This window comes from Pteronotus mesoamericanus, unplaced genomic scaffold (assembly GCF_021234165.1).
Source record: "Pteronotus mesoamericanus isolate MK-2021 breed Mesoamerican mustached bat unplaced genomic scaffold, CSHL_Meso_final contig_82, whole genome shotgun sequence".
Lineage (NCBI taxonomy): Eukaryota > Metazoa > Chordata > Mammalia > Chiroptera > Mormoopidae > Pteronotus > Pteronotus mesoamericanus.
Window position 1 is genome coordinate 20,398,908 of NW_026555265.1, and position 14,744 is coordinate 20,413,651.

At 34.1% G+C, this 14,744-nt stretch overlaps 1 protein-coding gene across 1 annotated transcript in view; it reads left to right on the forward strand.

Annotated features, from left to right (window-relative positions):
• The window catches only part of ROBO2 (roundabout guidance receptor 2), a 581,303-nt gene that overhangs the window by 533,903 nt on the left and 32,656 nt on the right, over nt 1–14,744 (forward strand). The window contains exons 20-23 of the mRNA XM_054585229.1: nt 423–550; nt 5,615–5,896; nt 6,313–6,438; nt 11,830–11,986. Of these exons, the coding sequence (XP_054441204.1) occupies nt 423–550; nt 5,615–5,896; nt 6,313–6,438; nt 11,830–11,986 (693 nt within the window). The remainder of the gene's footprint in view (nt 1–422; nt 551–5,614; nt 5,897–6,312; nt 6,439–11,829; nt 11,987–14,744) is intronic.

Sequence of the window (14,744 nt, forward strand, 5' to 3'; positions counted from 1 at the left end):
GCCTCCAGGGGACAGATAAATAAGGGAGTTGCAGGAATCAAGAATGCAATAGCCCAAAATCCTGGAAATGGCTAATACTGAGCAGCCACTCTCAGCGATTGTTCCCTTGAGGTACCAATTTATCATCAAACCTTGTTTCAAAATCCTGCTATGATACCCATTCCTACCAAATTCAGAGAAGATGACTGAATTGATTTGGATGCCAGCAAAATCCCAGGCAGAACTATTCTGCTTCCACTGACAAAGTTAATCTCTAGATAACCTAATGAACTGCTAGAGTTCCTTAATTCTAGAGACCCTACACATTTTAATTTGAAGCGAATTAAAATCTTAAATTCTTAAATTCATTATAGTGCATGAGACAGGTGTCAAAGTCTCTCACTGAACTCCATGGGTTGATTTCCTTTTAATTTCTGTTTTAGCCGTCCGGGTCTTCTGAATGCTGGGGATCCCAATTATCCATGGCTTGCTGATTCCTGGCCAGCTACAAGCTTGCCAGTAAACAACAGTAATAGTGGCCCAAATGAGATTGGGAATTTTGGGCGTGGAGGTAAGTTGTGATTTTCAAAATTTTGTTATTTGTTATTTGCTTTCTTGGCCTTGTTAGATTTTTTTTAAAAGATATACTAAAAAATAATTTTTATAATTAGGGAACAACATGTACTAACAGCAGAGTACTTTTGCTGAATTTTTTATTATAAAACCATTGTCACATACTACCCTGAGTAAAACTAAGCTTTTAAGGAAGTCATTACTAACCAAGAAGATAAATATTCATAACACATTTTATTTTTAAGACTATTAATACAAGATTATTAAAATCAGGAATTGTTCTACTAAATAGGGCTTAAGATTTTGGTCTAGACATTTCACTTCTCTAACTCATTCAACATATATTTATTGAACATTTCCTGTGCACCAGATTGACAGTAAAAAATATAATATCCCCATAAAGAGAGATGGTCTTTATCCTCATATAATCATATGATGAGTCTACACTTAAATTTATCATGTTGGGAAGGAACTTTTCCATAGTTCTGCAATGTTAACTGGCACCCCAAATAAAAGGCAGGAAGGTGATAAGTAGTTGATATGCTGAAGTGTCCAAAATTTCATGCCAGGGTCCTCTTCATTCAGAGTCCAGGTGTCTCCTTTTTAAGGAGACAGAATTGGACCTACTGTAAGTAATGACCACTTTCCCTCCTCCATCTTTCCATCCAGTCAATAGGAGAATGATGGATTTAGATAAAGATGTGACTAGAGAAGTCTCTGGTCCACGTGTTTAGTTTGGTCCATGTATATGAGTTTTCCACTGGCAGAAGATTATGCAAACAGTAAATGGACTGGAGCTGTCTTGTCAACACCCCATGTAAAAGAACTGCCCAGTGGAAGTAAGATAGTTCTGTGAATTGAGTGTTACTTAAATGGGTTGTCTGGAGAGTTAGGAATTATTCAAAAGTGTGATAAGAGAAATATGACCTATTCGAAAAATGGATAAATTTCCTAATGACATGAATATAAAGTGCTAGATATCCGAGGGGCAAAATAGCAGAGAGACAGATAACAGAATGTCTTCTAAGCCACACAAAGACTTTAAAATTTCTGCAAAGGGTGATCAGAAGCTATTCATAGATTTTTAAGAGGAGAATGGTAGGATCAGAATACTACCTTAACTCGTGCAGCCTGTTTCTGGTGGAGAATGGAGTTACTGTGAAAAATTGGGGTGATTAATTAGGAGAGCAGTGCTATAAGCCAAGAAAGTTTGAATTAATCCACTAGAGGATTTCTGTACTTCTAGGTAGAATTACTGCAGCAGACCCAAGGCTATTCCGAGTGTATTATAAGCCTCATTGACCGATTTCACATGTATGAGTATGTGAAGACATTAGAAGAATAATCATGGATGCTGACCTTTTCTCTTTAAGGATGGAATACCAATACTGTTTGAATATAATTTGAAAAGTTTTGTAAATAGTAGAGTCACTAAGTATCGTATAAATATGCTTTCTGTCAATACCAACTGTAAGAAGGTAAACTCCATCCCATTCTCCAAATAAAATGCAGAAAAATAACCGTCCCTACCTCTTAGGTGTGTAATGAGGATTAAATGGATGACTATATACCTCATATATGGCTTTAGCACAAATCTTGACATACAGTCAGTGGTCAGTATACATCATTGGATTAAATGAAAGAATAGAAAGTAAGTTGTAAAACGTCGCAGCTTAAGTATACCTCGTTTAGTATTCTCCTATGCCCAGAGCCTCTGAAAGCGGCTGCCTTACCTAGGTGACCAAACTTTGAGCCCTGCAGGTTACTACTCTGCCGTGGGTGGGGTCTGTATCTTGAGTATCTCCTCACCAAAAAACCAGGACACTCTTTCTCGGTTTGTGTCAAAAAAAAAAAATTATATTCTCAAAGCTTTTGATTAGTCAAGGAATAGCTGACTCTTTTACTCTTTGTGTTTGTATTGGAATAACAAACCATTGCATTTTTATGTCAAGGAATAAATACCTAACAAGGGAGGAAAATAATTCTTTTTCAATTTCTAGCAAACTACACTAACATCTAAAATTTCTCAGTCTAATTTAGCCAAAGGATTCATTTGTGGATTTTCACAGTTTTTCTTCTATTTCTACCTCATTTTCATGACATGACATATTTCACAGATGAACATTAAGACCAAGAGAAAGTTGTTTTCAGGGTTTACCATATCTATTTTCAATGTGATAGGCATTTAAAACATGTATTATGTACCAGAAATAGTGTTAGGAATTTTTGTATTTTTTTATTTCCTTTGCACAGTAAGTATTTGACATAGATAATCATGTTTCAATTTTAAAGGTCAAGGAACTAAGGTTTTCAAGATGATTAATTTGAGATCTGGGTGTGGAATGCAGGCCTTCCAGATTCTAAAAGCAAGGTCCTTTTACCTACACTGCTCTGCAGTTCTAAAGGCAGAGTTCGTACATACGTTTCTAGGATAACCATATTTACCAAGAAGAATAATCATGCATACTGACATTTTACCTTTTATAACAAAACACCAATACATGTTTAAATGTAACATAAATGGTTTTTGGAATGATAAAGTCTTCTAATTGTTGCAAAATTTTGCATTTTGGCAATACAAACTATAAACAATTTGTTTAACCGTTCAGTGAGTGCTTACTTTCTGCAAAATACTAGGTGAGGAAACAGGGGAATACAGACATAAATCTTTTATGTTTCTGTCCTCAAGTAACTTATGGACAATAAAGGAGACACGCATTTATATAAGAAATTATACTAAGCCAAAAATAAATAAATGTATGTTTAACCAAGATACTAAAAATCTGCAGAATGATTCATGAGTCATTTCAACTGGATGGAAGGGTATCTGTTCATTCTTAGGTTTCAAACTCAAATGGTTGACAAGTGCCTCTCAGCCAATCTCCAGCACTAAAGATGGGTAGGTGCGGACTGTGTGAAGCAGAAAATGGCAAGTCCTGCCAAAGATGGCAGAACCTGTTTAGTCCAGGCATCTGATGGTACAGGATGCTCTCACACACTCAGAGATTTATGCATAAGCTTCCAATATTTCAACATTGGAATATAATTCATTTTATTTTTTGAAAATTGAAGAATAATCAAATAATATTTGAAGTAAATATGCAGCCAAAAAATCAATAGAGAAGCACTTAGACTTGAAGGCTGACTAAATTTCTTCAGCAAAGAAAGAGAGATTTTATTTTAGAGCCATAGCTTTAGTTGTTGCAGCATATCATTACATAACATTAGATTCTTGGGTGATTTTTTTCCCCATTGTTAAACATTTGACCACACAACCACTTCAAACCCTTGTTGTTGAAGAGGCTCACGTTTTAAATTTAAAAGCTTTGGAGAACCTCAAGATCAAGCTGTTGGAAAGTTGGTTCCCATGTTGGTTAACATTCATCAGTGAAAGACATTGTGGAAGCACTTCCCCAGAGTGAAAAATGTATTTCCACAATTTTACATATTATTAAATATTAAAAGTCTTTAGAATAAAAATGATAGTGAAATTTGGGAATTAAATGTTGTTTTATCATCAAATTTTCAAATTGGTTTATAGCTAAAAGCAAGAAAAGCAAGAATGTAGTTGTGAAATTCTGAAATTTTAAAAAAATGGTTGTATTTCTTTATACAACTTGGTGAAATATTATAAATTTTAATATGTTTAACAATCTCACTGATACACATTTAAAATATTTACTTCAATAAAGTTTGTATCTACTTAATGGTAAAACAAGTTGAAATTCCAGACTTCAAAACCTTCAGAAAGACCTAAATTATACAGTGTACAAAATACATTATAAATGCCTTGTTCCTGTTGTAAAGAAGACAAATTTTAACTTTTGTAAAATACAAAAACAAAATAAATATTTTTGTAAGAATTGTAATTTCAAGTACTACTGGCTATTATTCATCTAAAAGTATTACAATGTTTTGACTAAGTTTTAACTTAAACTTCCTCCTTGTAATAATAAACTGGTTTGGTATAAACATAGTTTTATTTATTACTTAATATTACGGTATTATACTAGTTGAAAATATTCTGTAATGAAGAAATCAAATTGGTTTATGACCTCAAATTCTATAAAATGTGGCTTTTAGAATATAGGTCATTAAGAAACATAGTGAAATTATATTCTCTTATAACTCTACATGATTAAAATAGTGTTATTTAGTGTTTCAGGTTTTTGGGGTTTTTTTAGATTTCAGTATATTTCTTCTGAAAAGGGAAAATAAGAGCTCAGGAGAGAGGTGGCAGTTCTGAATTATAAAGCATCATATAGAGATGATTCAGCACACCAAAATAATATATGATACGTGGACTGGTTGATATTCAGTGTTGTTCCTGAAGTTTAATTTTATCCTTGCTGTATTACAACTTAAAACTACAACTCTCATTTCTCAGAGTTGGTCGCATAAATTAAACTATGATCACTCAAATTGCCTTTTATATAATTAAATCTTACTGTATTTAAAAAATGACTTATTCATGAAAATTTTTCTTTGTTACCCCAGAAAAAATTGTGCTACCCTAAGTCACACTCCACTCCTGGAGCTGTGAAATGAAAGCAGATAAACAGCAAGTTGAAACTTTAGAAAATGTACCTCATAGTTCAATAGCATAATTTTGGAATTTTTTGCATCTATTCAGCAGTTGTATTTTACATCTTTGGGATAAAGTGGAAAAAGATATTTTCATTCATAATTTGTATTCACACTTACATTGCTCCTAAAAGGAGAAAACAAATGTATTAGTTCTAAAACAGAATGAACAGCAGAAAGTGTCATTTCAGTAGTGGAATATCCCAAATTCCTCATTCAGCGTTGAAGAAAATAGGGGAAGTGGGGGAAGAGGCGTGGCAAGCAGTGAGACGTGAAGGACGAGTGGCAGGCCTGCCTGTCACCCGGGCTGATAGCTTGGCGAAGGTTGTACATCATCTCCCCTTCATTGGCTCATGAAACCCATCTCAGAGGAAATGCAAACGTGCAGGATGACACATATATTTTTCATCTTCAATCCTGATAGTTTTGGGCTTCCTGTGCATCATTAAATTGTTTCATTTTCCTATGCTCACTGCAGATGTGCTGCCACCGGTTCCAGGCCAAGGGGATAAAACAGCAACGATGCTCTCAGATGGAGCCATTTATAGCAGCATTGACTTCACGACCAAAACCACTTACAACAGTTCCAGCCAAATAACACAGGCTACCCCATATGCCACGACACAGATCTTGCATTCCAACAGCATACATGAATTGGCTGTTGATCTGCCTGACACACAATGGAAAAGCTCAATTCAGCAAAAAACAGATCTGATGGGATTTGGTTATTCTCTACCTGATCAGAACAAAGGTAACAATGGTGAGTCAGGTTCTTATTTCCTGAGGATTTATTTTCATATCATTTATGCATGAGATAGAAATTAGTCCTTGTTGTTCAGCTGAGTGATTCATTACCAGGTTCACTGTTTAAACTAAAAGCATAGATGGGCATGTACTCAGTACCTTGCACAATTCCTGCCACCACCACCACCGCCACCGCCACCACCACCACCGTTGCAACTGCCTAACACCAACACCAGTCGGTCTCATCCTTTTAGCTCTTTTTCAATAGAGTGATCAGTAATCCATCTTGACTTCCATTAGGCAGGATAGACAAAACATTCCTTCACTGTCCTCCAACATCTGCTTCTGAGTTGCTAACTGCATGTTCTGCATGGGCTTGTGCTATGAACTAATCACATACTACCACTATGACCTCTGCCCTTTAACCCTTAGCCTTACTTTACATCCCTGACTACCGATTGGCTGAGGGATTGTCTAATAGAATGCCACACAACCAGTCACAGGATTTCAGCACCACCAGCTCTCACAACAGCTCAGAGAGGAGTGGCAGTCTCTCAGGTTGGTCTCATCACAGTAAGGAGAAATATTTGTTTGTCACCAGCGTATGACCTGTGTTCCTAACAACCATGAAGAAATACTGAGTCACAACTCGCTATCAGGCATTTATCTTTCAAATGACAATAATGATTTATCCTAATGAAATCATGCTTGCATGTGGGGAGAAAAGTCACTGTCACCCTTTATGTACTAAGTATATGAGGATATATTTACTAAAAAATAGTGTCATTTTAATAAATACTGTTCATTAAAGAGCAGATGTATTTGATCTGCCTTGAACCATATTTCAGTGTCATACAGGAAAGTCATTCATATGGTATTGAAACTAAAAAATGAGTCCAACTAAAATGCAAATGATTTTGGAGAATTCTTATATTAAGATTTCAGTAATGTGCCTTTTTATTTTTGAACAATCTTTACAAAATACCATGTAATAGGATGTATTATCTATTGAATGATATTATTTAAAGTAAGGTGCTGATACCATACTAAACAAGAATGGTAATACTAGACATTACTTTTCACATTTAATTTCTCCCCAAAGTACAGCCTTTTATATTGATAACTTTTTATGCTATGAATTTTAATATATATTTGAGATATGTCAGCCAAACTAACAACTATAATGTAGGGATTATGTAGCTCATGTGGGGAAAACACATTTTACTCAACAGAAATATATACCTGTCATAAAGGATCCTCACCTCTAAACTGTGGAGTTTGTAATAGACACACTCAGGATCCTCACCTCTAAACTGTGGAGTTTGTAGTAGACACACTCTAACTTCCAACCATAACATGTACATTGTATGACTGATGACTTTATCTGCACAATTCTAGTTAATTCCATGACCTCATTTGCTTAATTTTTCATGTTAATGATATTACATTTGTTTTTTATAAAGTTTTTTTAAACTACAGGTTCTTAGTAAATGATTACAGTGTATTATATACTATAAAGAGTTAATTCTTTTACATAATTAGGGTAACATTTACTAAATGACTTTCACTCAAGAGACAGAACCCTTTCAATCTGAAAATGTTAATGTTCTTTTTTCCCTCTAAAATGGGCTATTTGCTCTTCTTACCTATTGGTAGAATTAGATACATTATAGAATCCAGAAAATTTTAAACATCTGTTATGAATTTAAACTAGCTTAATAAAATAGATGACTTTTTAAAATAACCTTATATGTCATTTATACTGTCATTTACTTATAATGAGTCTCACAATTGCCCTGAATAATTAAAGTGATTTATTTTAGGCTTATTTCATTCAAGATATGTAGAGTCTCAAACAATATACATATAATAATATCTGCATGCTATAAGCCATGGAATACATAAGATCTATGAATCCTTCATAAAATATTCTGTATATGTTGATTGCAACCAAGTTTTAGAAGTTATGTTTTGAGTAATTGTAAGCAAAACGTGATTCATAATAATGATTACTTCTTTTTGAATTCATTAATCTCCTGAGTGACACTTATATATATCTATGCATTATATTAACTACTTCATCTACATTTGAATACAAAATCACTTAAATCAGTGATAGAAAGCATTCTTTAGGAGGTGGAAGTGAATTGATTATTCCTTTTTTTAGTTCAGTTCAATTGAGTTTAACATTACAGAGTTGGTTTTATTCTTATAACCATGAGTATGTTTCCTAAGGCTCATATTTAGAATCAAACTGCCCTACATATATCTAAGCACATCATGTTATAAGATTTTCTTAATTTGTGCATGGTGATGAACGAATTTAAAGTAAATACAGTAAGAAAGAAAATTGAAAATTTCTGAATTGAGTGAACTTCTCATCCTTTTTGAAGCAATTTTACATTTTACTCAATATATAAGTTGCAAGCACTTCTGTTAACTATTCAACCATTAAAAAATATAAAAGCAAACTCAAATCTTTCAAAAATCATCTGCAACATAATTATATATACTATATATGTGTATATGTAGCACAAGAACAGCATCAATAAGTCTTTTTATATAGCAATATTTTTAAATAGACTATAAGTTTAATTTGAAAATGAGCTGTTTTCATAATTTTCTTTACATAGAGGTAATTTTTTCAGAATAAATAAATGTAAACCCAAATATTTATTTTTTACATTAAAGGGAGATGGGTCAAATATGTTTACAAGTCATCATAATATGTTTCTCTAAAATGAAATACAGGCAGTTCTCCCTGTAAAATGCTTGAAAATCTTTGGTTGCAATTAACAGCAACAAACTGTGGCTCACTAAGCTCAAGGTTTAGATCTCCTATAGAGGATGTAATTCCTTAGTGCTAAGAGCCCTCCCGTCTTAGCTTGTTGTGTTAGAAGACAAAGCATGTTGATTGATAGTCCCACCAAGGCTGTCCACACTAAGAGAGCAGAAATTTTCCCCAAGAAGGGAAATATGGACATTGGATGGAAAGCTCTTACCACTTCCCTCAATGAATCAGCTTTGTTTCCACAATACATTTTTAAGTATGTTGTCCTGAGAGTCGATAATGGCTTTCTTGACCTTGGGTACGAACTTCAACAGAGTTGGGTTCAGAGCTACAGAAATAGTAATTTCCACAAAAGCTGCTGCACTTTAAATTGTTTTTTTGGTTTTTTTTTTACTGTGTGAATATGGACCACATAACACTCAGAAAGCGTCTCTGCTTTCTCATTTATAAAATGAAGATATAGAACTTGCTTATTTGTGTCACTCGTTTCTGATGGTGAGCATGTAACATTTATAAAAGTGCTAAGAAAAATATAAAAGCGTTGTACATATACAAATATAAAGAATACAGGAGGCACAACTAAGGGAAAGGAGTGGGTTGGGGCTATGAAAGATACATGCCCCAACCCATTCCTCTTTTAATTACTGAAATTTAGTTCTGTACTACAGAAAACTCCAGTCCCTTTTTGTGATTTGGGTGGATTATCAGGAAACGAAGTACGAAGGCTCATCTATCTTAAACAGAAAAGTTAGAGACGTGGATTCAAACAAGTTTATCAGTCTTACTCTGAGAATCAGGCTAGTTCCGGGACACTCTTTGGAGTGAGAGGAATTGGCTGTGACAAAGGCTGTAGGAAGGGGTAGAACCAGGTGTGCTCTGAGACAGAAACAATGGGGAGAAAGGAGTAATTATTGACATTTATTGGGCATTCTCTATACTCTGAGCCCTTTACATGCACCATCTCTTGAAATCCTCAAAATAGCCTGAAGAAGTAGAGACTGTTTATCTGCTTTACAGACGTAGAAACTGAGGTGGTATCTGTTGATTAAATTATCAAGTAACTGAGAAACTAGTCTTTGAACCCAGTGATCAAGCTCTTATCCTTGAAGCAGAAGACACTTGCTCTCCTTGCTCTAAATACCTCTCAGTCTTCCAAAGATAAGTCAACAAACAACAAATGCTGGCCAAGATGTGGAGAAAGAGAAAACCATTTGCCTTGGTGGGAATGCAGACTGGCACACCCACTGTGGAAAGCAGTATTGAGATACCTCAAAAAATTAAAAATGGATTTGCCATTTGCCCCATGATCCCACTTCTGGGAATATATCTGAAAGAACACAAAACACTAATTCGAGAGAACATAAGCACCCCTATGTTCATTGCAGTGTTATTTATACTCGCCAAGTATGGAAGCAGCCCAAGTGTCCATCAGTAGATGAGTGGATAAAATAACTATTGAACATTTACACAATGGAATACTACTCAGCCATAAAAAAGAAGAAAAATTTACCCTTTGAGACATCATGGATGGACCTGGAGAACATTATGCTAATTGAAATAAGCCAATCAGAAGAAGACAAATACCTTATGATTTCACTCACATGAGCAATCTAATGAACAAACTGAACTGACAAGCAAAACAGAGACAGACTCAGACATGGAGAGCAGATGACAGCTAGTGGGGAGGGGAAGGTTTGGGGTTTGAGGAGTTGAGCAAAAAGTGAAAAAGGACTCATGACATGGACACCAGTGTGGCAATTTCTGGGGGAGAGGGGTTTGAAGGGAATAAGTGGTAATGGAAAAAATACAGTAAAGATTAAATTTTTTAAAAAGTGAAATTTCTTTGCAGGAATGCTCTTTACAGATATGTTTATTGGTACACATTACCTAGGAAACAGACATACCTCTATACTTGACAATGGTGTATATGTCCAGTCTAATAGTTTCATCACTCTGGGGCACTCGAATAAGTTATTATGAAATTACATAATTTTCTGAATTGCCTGATACAGATTAGCAATTGGAAGAAAGGAACTGTAGTAGACTTCTAGCGGTATCTCTATTGGTAGATACCCTGATACAAATATTTGATTCTTACAACTTTTAGTTCCAGAAAGAAGAAATCCAAGGAGTAAATACAGCTTTTCTTGTTGTTGTTGTTGTTGTTGTTGTTTAGTTTTGGAAGCACAGTACAGATTGTAGCAGGAGCGGCGGAAGTCCCTTAGCCCCCCTGAATCATCCTTTGTCATTCGGCTCAAGAACTATTCTTTCTTGCATCCACCTATGGTCCATTTAGAAATAAACTTTACATACTTAATTTTGGAAGAGTGAAAACTTTGGCTGGCGCTATAAAAATGATGTTTTATTTTATATTTTATATTTCATTAAGCTTCTATAATTCCAGATATAGCCTATATCTTGCCGTGTTACTTTCTGCTCATGTTTGGTGCATGAAGTCATTTGTGTTACAAAAGTACTGAAATTAATTACCACATTTCCATTCATTCTTCCTCCTTTTTGGAATGTTAGGAAATAATATGCTTCAAACACCTGGGAGCTCCTCTAACTCTGCAAAAATAATTGTGTTGTTCATTAGTTAAAAATCACATTAAACATATTAGTGTGGAAGATTTACAACTTATTCTCCAGTTGTAGTTGATTAACTTTTATCAGTCACTTTTGAGAGAAAACTGTTATTCTCTTGGATTAAATAAATTGTGTAAATTCTAATCGAAAACATTAGCTTGTATCCTTAGACACTGCATTTTCCCACTGAGGGAGATTATGCAAACAAGCATTATATATGCACTAAAATCTGACATTTGAAAGAATTTGTTATGGCCCATTTTTTTTCATCTGACAATGAAAACATGGAGGCAGTAGACGTGAATAATCCAATAAATGTGCTTTTCCTACAGCAGCCATGTTTTTGGTTTATTCAACTGTGCAGTTAATACTTTGGGAAAGAAACAATGTCATTTTGTTTATATCATCTCATTGTTTTTCTGATTATATCATTTCATTGTTTATAGCTTTTAACAGCTATATCTTACCAGCTCTGGTGTGCTGAAAACATAAATACGTCTTTCCATCTGATGTACTTTGTTACTTCTGATATTTGATATGTCTGAATAAATACATTATTATATTACTTTCAGGTGGGAAAGGTGGAAAAAAGAAGAAAAATAAAAACTCTTCTAAACCTCAGAAAAACAATGGATCGACTTGGGCCAATGTTCCACTACCTCCTCCCCCGGTCCAGCCACTTCCCGGTACAGAGCTGGAACACTATGCAGCGGGACCGCAAGAAAATGGGTAACAATGTTTTCCATGCTAACACAACGCCCAGGGCTTTGCTCCCCTCTATGTTGTGCACATTTGTCTTATCCTGTGTTCTCTTACTGTTTTTCCTGCCCCCTTCCCAGCCTTTTCACTACTTCTCCCCCCTGTTATTGTTTGCACCATCTATATATTTTTATCGGGTAAATACAACACAGTGCATACTGAGGACCTAGAATCCTTGGCTGTCAAGTGCCTTCAATTGTCTGCAATCATGATAATGCAACCTCCATTTATAATATTGCTTGTTCGTTTGAAAGCAAGTACCCACAGCTCTGTGAACTAAAGAGCCACTCCTGAGGAAGGCTGAACAGGGAATTCAAATAACCTTCTTCATCATCCCTTGCAGTTCTCTAATGACTTGATGTCTGGCTGTAGCAGGGCGCCCACTGTTGAGCTCCATCACAAAGGGGTAATTGTAGAGACCTGGCCAGTGGGTAGAACTTTAATCATCAGCTTTGATGGGAATTTAGGGGCCTGAACAATAAAACAGGTTCAAGCCAATGCACACTCTGTGTCAAAACCTTTTTAAGTTAGGAAATTTCCTTTGACGGCCTTTAAATATGACCAGTGCCCCCATTCTTTCCCAAACACTTCACAGGAGTTTGTTTTGTTCTGTTAGTTGTAATGTTAATTGGTTTTAATGCAGAAAGACATTGATACATTTTATTCTCTAATCCAAAAACAGATAAAATAGCAAGTCAGAAGAAACATACTCAGTCTCTTTTTATTGTGTTTGTTTTAATAATGGTAACTGTTCTGTCTTTCTCTCGGTTTCCAAGGTCACCATTGCTTTAGAATAAAACTGAAAAATACAGAATAAAGGCAACTTTCCTTTTTCCCAAGTTTGTCTTTATCTGGACATTTTTAGATATTAAAATACTAATATTAAACCTTTACTGAGACATTATAATTCCGTCTCTTTGAATAATGGTCTATTTTCTGTATTGTTTCACATAAAGATCACATGTACATACTTATACATTTTTTTCTCCATATTCTTTTCTTTTTACATAACTGCTGTCTTTGAAGTCTCCAGATTAATTCTGCCATGTCACAATGCTTGTATCCTTCAAAAAAACCTCATTTGTCTTTTCTTCCAGTTAGTGAATATTTGTATGTATATACTATATGTGCATTCTATACACAGATATGTAAATACATAGTTATGCATATATACACATACACATATTTTTTTTGTTTTTCTCTACATCTTTCTCTCCCTCCAAAGGACTTCAATTTGCTTCTATGGGGTTATAGGTCCCATACATAGCATATCATTATTATTTTACTTTTAACAAATAAGTTCACACTTGAAATAAGAAATTAAGAGCACATCCCATTTCTCTGGCTTAAAAAAATAAAATTCTGCAAATGACCTAATGTAATTCATATTGGTACTATGAATGTGTCAGTGTTACATGATCCTGGGCAAAGAAAAACCAAGGATGTATTCCACAACTAAGAAATATTACAGGGCTTAGAAATCTTCACTTTAAAGGCTGTACTCAGAAAAGGGGAAAATAGAACTTGTAAACTGGGGAGAAAAAGTAGTACTGTTAAATATTTTTAAGCATTCAGTTTTGAATTTAGGTCATATGAAAACTGTAGAATATTTGGCCTTTTTATTTCACTTCACACTAAGTCTACTTTAAAAATGCATAGACTATAATACCTGTTACCAATTGAGATAAAACTAATTCATTCCAGGTAAATGCTGAACTTCTCACTTTGTTTTGTTGCCCAGCAATAAAATTTGAAATATTCATTTGATAAATGAAATAACACATTGGTTCAAATACAAATTATTTTCAGAACATCATGATATAAAATTATCTGTACCTATTTTGGAAATGCAAATAATTTTAATATTCAGCCAGAATGCCTTATATTAGAAAATCTTTTTTTCCTAAAGTATTTCTAAATATCTCTTTGATATTTTAGTTAGGTAAAGAAATGTATTTGTTTATTATATGCATTCAAAATCTTTGTGGCATATATGTAGTTTATCTCTAATTACCTTTGAGTTATTTGCTTTAAGTATCTAGTATTTCCTGAAAGAAATGTATCACTCTTAACAAAAATAGTAGTTACATATTGAGTAAACTGACAGCAAAATCTAATTTCTGTATTCTTTGGACTCATTTTTTTAAAGATGAACACTTCAAAGTTCTTATTATAATTGTAATGAAAACACATTTAGAGTCAATGTGACAAGAATAAATTAAAATGAGTAGATTTGGGAAGACTTTGTCCGTTTCCTTGTATAGTCTTTATATTTTTGTGTTTTCTAATGTGAAATTTTGTAATACCGAAAAGCAAAGATATTTGAACACTTCCTAAATTATTTATGCTGATAATTATCTTTGAATATTTTGTAGAAGAGATCTATGAAATTGTTTATGTGCCTTGATTTGAAATGTATTCAGGATTAAAATTTTCTTGAAATACAAACAAAAACTTTAGAAGTCACCTCTTTGTTTTTAATCATTTTTATTTTTAACAATCAAGGATTCTGAAATTGTACTTCTTATGGTGATATATTGTTTCTGTTGTTTTTAACATATCATAATACAGACCTTATTCAACACATCTTTTCCAAGTACATAAAAAGTAATAAGTGCTATGTTAGAAAAGAAAGCCACAGGAATGAAAGAAACAAATACAAAATTAATAAGGAAGATCTTATCCCTGATCTAGGGAGCTCACGGGAGTGGGAAGTAGAGACCAGAAA